Here is an 11,497-nt window from a genome sequence, read left to right on the forward strand (position 1 = left end):
ATGTGCACTCAGTAACATTTTACATGCCCCAATGTTCTGTGAAGTTTTCCCCACTTTATACTGCCACTCTTCAGTTTAAGCAATAGGTAGTGTATATATTGTTTGAATGACCAAGGGAAGAGCAGACATACAACAAAAAAAAAAAATTATATATATATATATCTAATAATAAAAATGAGAATGGCTGTGCGAGTTGGAGGTCCTTTTCATATGCATGAAAAACGCCCCTTCCCATTGTAAGAATGTGCGCCACGACGTCTATGTTTTTATTTCCCACACTGTAGTACACACACTGGAATGTATATGCTGCGAAGCTTGCGTCCCACGTGTGTCCCTTTGCGCGCTCGCCCATGCGTGCGCTTGTTATATATATGTGTGTTATACCCTTATTACTTGTTACTGTTATTATTACCATTATGGTTACTATTAATATTACTGTTATTTATTTATTATTTATTTATTTTTTTTTTTTTGAAGATACAGCTCTCCCTTTTTTTTTTTTTTCATTTTTCTAATACCATGCAACTGGCATGCCAATACTTTGCTCACAATGTGAATAAGTTATATTTATTTATACAAATGGATTATTATGCAAATGTGGCTCTGCGCATTTGTGTGCAGGGAAGTCATATGACACTCGCTTGATGCCGTGCTGGAATGGGGGGTCTGCACACATGTGCCTACGCCCACACGTACATGCGCGCGCACCTGCTCAGTGGTAGGCAACGGACCTACACGCATTAGCACATATTACTGCGAAAACGCAATAGCACATAAGTTGTTGTATCACCTCACATAAAAAAAAAAAAAAAAAAAAAAAAAAGAAAGAAAGCGTAACTATATATATATGTATGCATGAGAATATATATACGTACAAAAATGTTTTATCGTCACCTATATGGTGCTTTTTTTTTTAACCTATTTAACTGTCAATTATTTAAAACCCCATAAATTAAGAAAAAAATAAATAAGTATAATTTTTCCTGTGTCTTTGCCGGACCGTTTCGTAAAATAAGACGAAAACGTGTGCAGGTAGGCGACGTGGCGTTGTCAAAGTATGTCCCACATGAGAGATACAGTGGGGGAGTTCACACTTAACGAGCTAGCGTCAAAAGGGGATATATTCCTCCTGCACGGCATACGTGCCAGAAAGTGATGCGGAAGGAAGGGTGGTGGGGGATATTTTGCGTTGGGTTCATATGAATAGATTTGATTCCTTGGAAGACGTCAGAAAAAATGTGAGCATTTTTTTGATCTTCTTTTTCAGTTCGTCATCGTCTAGGCAATCCAAAAAATCTGCAGGAGGGGGGGGGAAGGTTATGAAAAGGTACATTTGTAACGCTGCTAAGTGTTAATACTTCTTAAAAGTGACGCGCATGACGAGTATGCATTTGCCTACCTAGTATGTTTTCATATATGGATTGTATATCAACACTACGTGTGTAGAGGTGAATAAAAATGTTGTTTGAAATGTAAGAATTGTTCTGGAAAAAAAGTGTTATTAAAATGACATCGGTGAGCTGATAAATGAGGTATCCTTTGTCACACAATTCGATGTATTCCAAATTTTTTTTGCAATCATCATCAATTTGAATATTCATTTTTTGTAGATTTTCATTTAATAATAATTTTTGTTTGTTTTTTTTCTTTTCGTTGAGAATAATATCACTATATTTTTGTCTGATTTCTAGGAGTCGACTTATCTTTTCACATTTTTTTTCTCCAAATTTGTTGAGGACTCTGCCAAGTGAAGTATCAGTACAGTAGAGACACAAGTTCGAAATGACGGTGATTATATTTTCTTCGAATTCAAAAATATGTACTTTAGTCTTTTTCATGTTCCTTAACATAAATAAACAGAAGAGATACTTGAGGCCGTTTAATTGCACAAATCTGTTACACGTATCCTTGTCGTTAAGTGTGATGGCAAAAATTTTAAGAGAAGGGAAACAAAGGAATTTCCTCTCACTGAGTAACTTTAGCATTAATTCGAAACCATTAGTGCTCTCGAATACGCTTCTGTTGTCACTTAGGAGAAGCAGATTTCCAAGTGCTTGAAAAATGTTAAGTAATATTTCTTTCTTGTTTATATTTGGGGGATCATTATCCTTGTACTTTGAAATGTATTTCAAAAGAGAGTTAAAAATCGAAATGGTGTAGTAAAAATCCTTGTATACATTTTCTGCAAATTGGTTGATCCTCAAAATTAGAAGGACTAATATTTCACTGGCGTTTAACGAATTTGAGTCATCACTTCTCAACTCCGTACTTATTCTTTTTAAGAGAAAAAATAAGAGCTTTGAATTTGTTAGCAAATCATTTTGTAAATCATTTTCCAGCTCGAAAATATTTTCAAAAATGTTGAGAATAGAGGACATGGCATTATAGTATTCCTCATTCTCCTCTTCATTTATTTTATCCAATATGTTTATAAGAAAATGGCACAATTTTTTCTTGTTCAGACATTCCACTACCATATCGTTTTGCTCCTTGTTCAATTCGTACAAATTTGAAGGGTTGGTTATTTCCTTAATTATGTCCACCACCTCGATCACGATGTCGTTGTTCGGGTGATTTAACAAGTCAATGATGTCTGCCAGAATTTCGCTCTCGACCATGCTACTGTACAGGTTTGAACACACACTTAGGTTTTTTATATTCACTAAAATTTCGTCTAGATCCACTTCGCTCATGACCCACTTTTCGGGGTTGTCTGGGTGTTCCATTCTGTCTCGCTCATTTTTGTTTTTTTTTTTTCTCAAAGCCGTGGCCACTTTTTTGATGCTGTTTTCGTCTACGCATTCGATCTGAAACGGGGGGAAGTAAAAGAGGGGGGGGTGCTGTGTACAGGGCGACATGAAGAAAACACGTTGGTGGGGGACAAATCCACTAATTTATTCGAGGGGGCTAAAGAGAGCGTAAGAGGAAGCGGGTATAAAGGGCGAAATATGCTTTACGTGCCCCCTCTTTCAGCCACTTCTCGTTACTTCCCCTTTTAGCCGCTCAACAGGCCTTACGTTCTCGGCCTGCTTCAGAATTTCCTCCACGTCGATATCGTCCTCGTCGCTATATTCCATGGTGCGCCGTGGTTACATTTTATAAGATAGGAGAGGGGGAAAAAAATCCAGGAATGGACACAAAAATGAGAGCAAACGGAATGACAAAAAACAGTAACAGAAATGATTTGATAAAAGGGTTGTAAAGCGGATGGCGCGCGTTCAACAAAAAAAAGTTAGCTAAAAAGGGGTCTTATTCATTTTTCACATTTTGTAAATTTCCTAACATTTGAAAAGAAAAAAAAAAAAAAAAAAAATTAATTGAAGCTAATTATGTGCCGCATTGTTCATATATCTGTATGAACAAATGGAAAGAAGCAACTGCAAATGTACCAGACGTATTTGCACAGTGTCCCCAAAAGTAACTTTGACATTTTTTATCATGGAGGGTGACGCATAATGTGATGGGACGGCTAGAAGCGTGGTAGCAATTTTTTTTATGAGTAAAATTTGAGCGGCATAAGCAGGCGCACCTCAAAAAGGTATTTTATATTGCCCGCTCAACATACACATAAATGGAAGGATAATTCACAAGTAGAGGCGAACTACTACCCGAACGGATTATAATTGACCAAAAGGACTATGGTACCGTTTAGGTGAGACAAAACGGACCATTCGATAAAAATTTAGGTGCGATGATTAGAATTGGGCAATTATTTACCAATTATGAATTGTAAACGAATCGGGATAAAAAAAGAACGAACAGGACGCAAGGACAAAAAGAAGCCTGCACGGGATGTGAAGATATAGCCGCTAAATGAAAGGGATAACAGGAATGAGAGGCATAATTATGTATATTACCCCTTAGTGGATTAGTTTTCCTTTTTGACTTTATTTCATTTCCTAAAATGTGAAATTCACTCGCTAAAAAAAGCCTCAGTGAAGGAAAGCACACTGGACTTCTACCTTCAGTTAATGCTTTTCTTTATGTATCATATTTTTTGAGCATACTGTCCACGATGTTTCTAATGGTGCACCTGCTGCTGGGCGTACATGTTGTACGTTGTGTTGCTGTTTGTGTAGACCCCAATTTGGTTCACCATTTGTGAAATGGGTAATTAGTCTAATGTGAAAAAGGCTTCACGCAGGTAGTGAAGATTGTATAGCGTGCTACATTTTAATGTTTCTTTTTTTTTTTATGCACGGATTTGAAAAGGGACAAGTGGAGGTAACAATTTTGTAATGTTAAATTGACGCGTTTTAGTAATTTATAGTAATTCGTACCGGAGTATACTACCTTAGACGGCATGTGGAGCAAAAGGCATAAAATCGTGCAATCGAATAAACAGACGAACAAATCTAAAGGCGCAAAAATGAAACAAAAAAAAAAAAAAAAAAAAAAAAAAAAAAAAAAATATACAAAAAAAATTCGTTTCAAACTGAGTTCGTTCGATGAGAGGGTGGTTGCAGAACACAGGTGCAGACGCGCTGCCCAATTGGTATAGCACTAGTTGGGGGGGCTATGAACGCGCTGGGGAAGTGGAAAGTAAAAATAAGTGCAGAACAATGGGTACGAAAAATTAGTGGGTACAAAACACAACAAATCATGGCAGAGCAGAGTGCTTCTCCGCCCCCCTTGGGGAACTACAAAATTTGCTTAAACAAATTTACGGAGAAGCTAATCAAGCTGTTGGAGAGAGACACGAAATGTAACTTGACCGTGTCATTGGAAGCGCCATTTTTTTTTTTCACAAAATCGCACACAATTAGCAAAAGCATCTTAGATTTGTTATCAACAGGATATGTGCTGTACAGAATGTTGTAGGAGTCAAAATGGAAAACGTTAAAGGAATTGTACAGTTTGATCGAATTGATAAAATCCTTGAATGTTGAAAAATCCAGCATATTGTAGTTGTAAGATTTGTAATAATATTTTTGCTTTCCTGAGAAATTTTTTACAAAACTGTTAAGATAAAAGCTATTTGGTTTCAGGAGGTATAGGTGTGGCAGGGGTAAAGCGATTTTCAACTTGATGGTAGTATTGTCATTGTTTAAGCATTCTACATTTAAGAACAGGGGCACTTTTTGAAGACGATTTTTTTTAAAGCGTAAGGTGTACAGTAAACAAATTTCGTTTTTCTTTAAATTTATGTAATCATTTTCTTCAGTGACTTTGTTATAATTTTTTTTCAAATTTCTTTTTACAACTTTGACGTGGTCCATTTTGTTTTCACTGAGATCACTTTTCACATAGATGATGTTGTACAGAATTGATTTCAAGTATATATTCATATATATATTTTCTTTTTTTAGTTTTTTTTCTGGTTTGTTTATCGTGCTCTTTTTACAGTCCTTGCGAGTGGTGGTATCACTGTCTTTGCTGTTCATAACTATATTGCCCTCATTTTTGCATGGACCACTGTTATTTGCAGATGGATGCACTTTGCTCACGTCCCCATTTGCATCGTTCTTGTCGGGGGTTAACAACTTTTCCTTTTTATACCCACTGCTTTTTCCTGAATCTTCGTTCACGTAATAAAGTTTCGCATATATCTTAACAAGGTTGTTTTCAAAAATGATACCCTTGGTATTTTTTCTGTAAAAATTTCGCAACCTATTCTTATGCTTCTTTATATCATCGTCTGATAAAAACATGGACTTTATTTGTGTGCTAAGATAACTATCGAGATAGGAAAATGTTTGTTCCTTTTTATTGCACTTGTTGATAATTCTTTCTAAATTGGTGAAGTAGCTTTTTTTATTTAATTCTACCGCATAACTTAATTTGCCGCTGCTATTGGAGAGAAGGCTTCCCTGGAGATTTTTGGACACCTTAACAAAGTAGTTAAATTTTTTTTCGAAACTTTTGTAATCACTCAAGTAGTCGTTTGTTGTTTTTTTTTTCAAGTGGATGAATTTCTTATTCTTGGGGTCTTTCCCCTTGTTCTCCATCCGTGTTTTGCTGCTCTGACTCTTTCGGCTGTTATCGTGATGGGGACCCCCCTTTTCCTTGTCCAGTTTCTTCTTCTCCTTTAGGGGGTCATTCCAGACGGGTGAACCCTCCCCGTGCTTACCCTGCTTGCGTCTACTTCTACCCATTTCGTTTAAACAAGTATCACTAACTATGTTCTTCTCTTTCTTACTTTTCATTTTGGAGTGACCTTCCCCTCCCTGGGATGCGTCATCATTGGACATTTCACAATTACTAAAGGTGTAATTTTCGTTGTACACCAATTTGTTTCTCTTTTTTTGTTTGTAATTACTTAGGGAGTGTTTTTTTCTACCATCCTTCTCCCGTCTGGTTCTCAAGGGGAGGAAATGACCATCATAATCATCATAGTAATTCTCGGCATCATCATGGTCCATGATGTCCCTGAGCAGGCCCTTTTTGCCCTTCAAGTTTGTAATTCTTTCCCCTGTTTGTTTCACCGCATAACTGGGCTTTTTCCTCTGCTGCTTCTTCCCCTTTTCGTTTAATTCTTGGTGTCCTTTTTCGGAAATATTATTTTGTTTATTTTCCCCTTCTTCGTTTTTCTTCTCCTTTTTTCCCTTTTTCTGTTTTTTCAGGTGATCCCATTTTGCGTGATTTTTTACGTTGAAGGAAAATGTGCTATTCGTGTCGTTATCTGAGCAGTCTCTAGAGTGGTTAAAAAAATCATCATGGAAAATATCGTTTGCATGGTGCCTAATTTTGATGTTGTTGTTCATCTCATTTAGCATTCGTCTCGTTTCAATTTTTTCTTTATCACTCTGTAGATGGCCGTTTCTTTTTCCCCTGCTGGGGGATTCCTCCCCCCTTTGTACTTCATCCATTCGCTTCATATTCAAGTCAAAGGAGTGTCTGTGTGTTTTCTTCTTCTCTTCATCGCTGCTCCAGGTCATTTGGGGTATTCCCTTTAGTGTACTTTTTTCACCCCGTTTTTCTTTTTTCTTATTCTTCCTGTTTGAAAATGGGTGATTGATTTCCCCCTTTCGCAGATGATGCTCTTGATTTATTTCCGTGGATGAAGTTGCATTTATATATTTTTTATATGCCTTGACGAGAAACTGATCAATGTGAATGTCGTTTTCTTCATCCTGCGATGCATCCAATTCGTCCGAGAGAGTAGCACTTTTATAATCCTCAGGATCGGCTGTCATGAGGATCCCTTTTTGAAGATTACGCTTAGAAGTATTTCTTCCCTCATTGTTGTTGTCACTGCTGTAGTTGAGAATCTGTTTTTTCGAACCATTACGTATACCTAGAATTTTATACAAATGCTTTGGGTCCACATTAACCTTTTTCTGACTTTTGATGAAATTATTGAGGATAATATCTTCGTACTTGGAACCAGTCTTCATATAATTGCAGTTGTTTGTAATGTCTTCTAACATATCCTTGTAATTCGTACCAATTTGTGATCCTTGTACATTTGAATTAATTTTTTTTAATTTCATTAAATTTAACATATTGGCATCATCGTCGCAACTGTTTTTGTGTATATGTTTTACCAAGTAGGATAAGTAGAGCAGAAGTTTTTCATTTTTCATCTGGGCATTTTGCAGTTGGAACAGCAAATTATTTACCTTGCTGTTCAGGTTTTCATTCACTTGATTATAATCTTTTAATTTCAATTTATTTTCTTCATAATTGCTACTGAGTTTGGTAATTTGTTGAGACAAAAGAACGTTTTCTTTTTTATTTTCTTCGATAAGTTTTTCTGCCTCTACAACTCTTTCATTTTCTTTTTCCAATTTTTCTATTTTATTATTTTTCTTCTGTACAATATTTTCGATTACTTTAATTATTTCTTTGTTCGATTCGATAATTTCCTTCAACTTGCTGTTGGCTTCTAAGTAACTTTCGTTGTCCAATTCGAGGAGCATTACTGCCTTGTCTAGTTCTTCTATTTTTCTTTCATTTTCTTTATTTTTATTTTCATAGTACACCTTTTCTTTGTTGCACACGTTATATAGTTGTTTGTACAGATTCAAATTGTTCTGTTTCATTAATTCCGTTTCGTGATCAAAATCTTTGTTTTTTAGAAAAATGTTCATTATGATGTAGGAGCAGTCACTTGAGAAATTCTTTTCATTTTTAGCTAGCTCGTTTTTTTTTTTTTCTTCTTCTTTTTTTTGTTCCGCTTCCTTTGCTTTTTCGTTTTCTGTGGTTATTCTAATACTTGGGGAGTCCACCCGCGGGGATCCGCTTGCGTCTTTTTTGCTTTCGCCGATGTTGGTGCGATCAGGAGCGAAGGGGTCGAAGTTGGATTGACCCATGTAGGGTTGGCCACTTTTGTAGTTGCTAAAGGTGGGGTTACTGAGGCTTCGGTTGGCGTCGCCAAATGATGGGTTTCCAAAAGATGGGCCCCCAAATGAAGGGGCGCCAAACGATGGACCTCCAAAAGAAGACCCTGCAAAGTTATTGTTTCCAAAGTTGGGGGTGCCAAAATTGGGCGTTCCAAATCCCTGGTTTCCATTTGCCCAATTGTACATATTTCCATTTGCGACGTTTCTGCTTACGAAATTGAAGTTGTTCGAATTGGGGCCGTTTCTATTTGTGCGCGCAAAATTGAAATTTGTCGAATTCGGGTTGTTGCGTAGGTTCTTGTTCATGGGGTAGAAGTTGTTGGGGTTGGCCCCACTCATTGGAAAATAGTTCAGGCGATTGTGCACACGGTTACTGCCAGTAGGGTTAAGACTGAATAGGTCAACATTTGGGGCGTTACTAAGAGGCTGTTGACTCATTCCGCGACGATCCCCAGAATTTGGCCACGGAAAGGTATTCACTGTCGGAGATATAAAAGAGAAATCTTTTATATCCTTGTCGACATTTTCGCCTTTAGAATTTTGACTTGTGATAGGAAATTTTATCGGGTTCGTAGGAATTAAATTTTGGTTACCACGGTTGTTATCAGAATTGTCACTAACTTGTTTTAATAAAAATGCCGTAGGGACAAGAAGTCGAGCTTTCTTCAAAATTTTATCATTCAAATTTATTAAGCACCTGTAAAAATAACTTTTTTTTTCCTTGTCCACTACATCTACGTATAAGAACAACTTCTTGTTATGAATAACGGAGAATTGAAAAAGTTCTGATACGTTTACAGAAAAATTATCAACGTTTTTACTTTTGCTTTTTTTTCTTATGTTAATTTTTTTATCTGTTGATTTTAGGGTTAGATAAACATAAACCGTTTTAAGATTTGGTGAAACGTTTATAATATCTGATATGTGAATTACTATGTCCACTGGGTGGTGTTTCCCGTGTGCGCTGACTGCTTTTCCCCGTTTGCTTTTTTTGCCCTTTGTACTGTTGCTGCTTCGCGGACTTAAATCGTCTAGCGAATCGATGTGATTGTTACTTAAGAAGGCGTCTTCAGTGTCGTTTTCATTATCATCATCGTGTGGTCCCTTTAATTTGCCATCATGTTGTTTTTTCTTTTTTTTTTTTTCTTTCTTTTTCTGTTTTATTTGAAAATCGTCCAGGTCATCTTCCAGTTCGCTGCTGAGCATGTTCATAGTATCATGGAAGGTGCCAAATACTTTGTTAAAGGAATCTAGTGAGTATGATTTTACCAGTTTTTTATTATCATTTGTGTCTTTTTCTTTACTATCATTTTCATCATCACTTTGGAAGTACTTTCCTCTTCCTTTCTCCTTGTCCTTTCCCTTCTTTTTCTTTTTCTTCTTTTCATGTTCTTTTCTTCTTCCGGGGCTTCTGCCAAAGCTTCCGCTTCTACTACGGCTTCTGCTTTGGCTTCCACTTCGATTTCTTTTGTCGCTGTCTTCCTCCTCGTCATCTACACTTTTGTATTTCTTCCCTCTCTTCTTACTGTCATGTTTTTTATACCCTTGGTGCGATTTTTTTTTTTTTGAAAAATCCCTATCGTCGTGTGCCATTTGAATTGCCCCATTTTGCGGGGACCATCCTCCTTCTGAAAAACTCCGTCTGCGGTCCTTGTGGCTTTTCTCGAAACTTTCGAACAGCTTGATGGATCGGTTCACGTGGGTGGACGCCTGCACGGGGTGGGTTCAACGCGGGGGTGCACACATGAATGCATAAGCTCACAAAATCATTCATACATGCAAGGAGTAGGGACGCCCCTCTCAGCACAAATGCGCACGCGTAAGAAGAAGAAATAAACATACCTCTACTAGCTGCTCAAACAAGTGGGCATTTCCCTTTTCCAGAGCCTCCAGCGTTAACTTCTCCAGAGTCATTAGGTCTCTAAAGGAGGGGCAACAAGCGATCATGTGAATGTGTGCATATGAAGAGACAACCTGTTTAAGCAGGCACACATATTGACACATGTACATCTGCTCATTCATGTATTTTGAACTTGCTTCTGGTACATTTTCACAATAGAAATTTTTGTGCGCTCCTTACTTTTTACATTCCGCGTAAATGTCTTGCATCACTTCGATATCTACATAAAAAAAAAAAAAAAAAAAAAAAGATGGTTACATTTTGACGTGAATTCACGTGCTACCTTTCTTGTTCGTTTTCAGACGCGCTCACATATGTGGGCTCCCGTTTGTGTCAAATCTAATTTTTCATTACCTGCTGAGTTGTACCGTATACATGCCTCCAGCTGCTTGGCTAGGTCCTTAAAATGTATGATGTTCTCCTTGACGTTTTTCATTGTCGAAGATGCCCAATTTTAATTAATACTAGAATAACTTAAAAAAAAAAAAATATAGGATTCTGTATTGTTCTTTTTTTTCTTTTTTCTCAATTGGTATTTATATCATGTATGTTATCCTTTTGAAAAACATTTTAGAAATTATACTCCATAATAAAAAAAAGAAAAAAAGAGAAAAAAAAAATACAAAAATATATATGTTTTTATGCAGATGCGATGGTACTTTTAACGTTACAAGAGATTTTTGCTACCAGTGTTGTATAATTAATTCCTTGGTCTGCAGATCATCGCAGCCTAAGAACAAAATCAGTCTCGCTTCCTATTTCTAGGTTACGAAAAACTATATAACGTAAAAACAGCGACACGCACATTGGGTGGGATGGACAAAACTTGCGTACTAGTTACATACAAAAATGTGAACGTACCGGATTTGCATAAAAATGTAAATATAAAAATAAGCATATGCTTAAATTAAATGGTAAATATAAAAAAAACAAAAAAAAAAAAAAAAAGCCGGAAAATCAGATAGTTCTTTAGGCACTATAATGTGGCCATAAAAATATTTCCATGCCTTTTTTTTTTTTTTTTTTTTTTTTTTTTTTCTAATTTTTCAAGGAAAAATTTGAAATACATCAATTAGGCATATATATATTTTTTCCTGTTTTTGTTTATGCGATTTTGTAATGTATACTTTTCATCGGGCCTTCATATATTACTACTTCTTCGCTTGTCATTTGCTGGTGGTTAATTGGTCATTTATGGCTAAATGGGCTAATTGGTTAATCGGTCCATCAGCTACTCGGTCACAGCTGGCCTGTCACTGTGATTTCTTTTTCCCGTTTTTAACAATTCAATGGGCTTACGAAATGAAGGTTT

General features: G+C 36.5%; 2 protein-coding genes across 2 annotated transcripts; both read right to left on the reverse strand.

The window, feature by feature from the left end:
• Positions 1 to 1,195: 1,195 nt before the first annotated feature.
• Positions 1,196 to 3,077, reverse strand: AK88_00126 (uncharacterized protein; the record flags this gene model as incomplete). Its single annotated transcript, XM_012477777.1, has 3 exons — positions 1,196 to 1,296; positions 1,400 to 2,807; positions 3,018 to 3,077. 3 exons carry the CDS (start codon positions 3,075 to 3,077, stop codon positions 1,196 to 1,198), a joined length of 1,569 nt encoding a protein of 522 aa, XP_012333200.1.
• A 1,563-nt stretch (positions 3,078 to 4,640) lies between these two features.
• On the reverse strand, positions 4,641 to 10,621 carry AK88_00127 (uncharacterized protein; the record flags this gene model as incomplete). Its single annotated transcript, XM_012477778.1, has 4 exons — positions 4,641 to 9,995; positions 10,128 to 10,206; positions 10,366 to 10,405; positions 10,540 to 10,621. 4 exons carry the CDS (start codon positions 10,619 to 10,621, stop codon positions 4,641 to 4,643), a joined length of 5,556 nt encoding a protein of 1,851 aa, XP_012333201.1.
• Positions 10,622 to 11,497: the final 876 nt, after the last annotated feature.

The sequence above is a fragment of the Plasmodium fragile genome, assembly GCF_000956335.1.
Source record: "Plasmodium fragile strain nilgiri unplaced genomic scaffold supercont1.1, whole genome shotgun sequence".
Taxonomy (NCBI): Eukaryota; Apicomplexa; class Aconoidasida; order Haemosporida; family Plasmodiidae; genus Plasmodium; species Plasmodium fragile.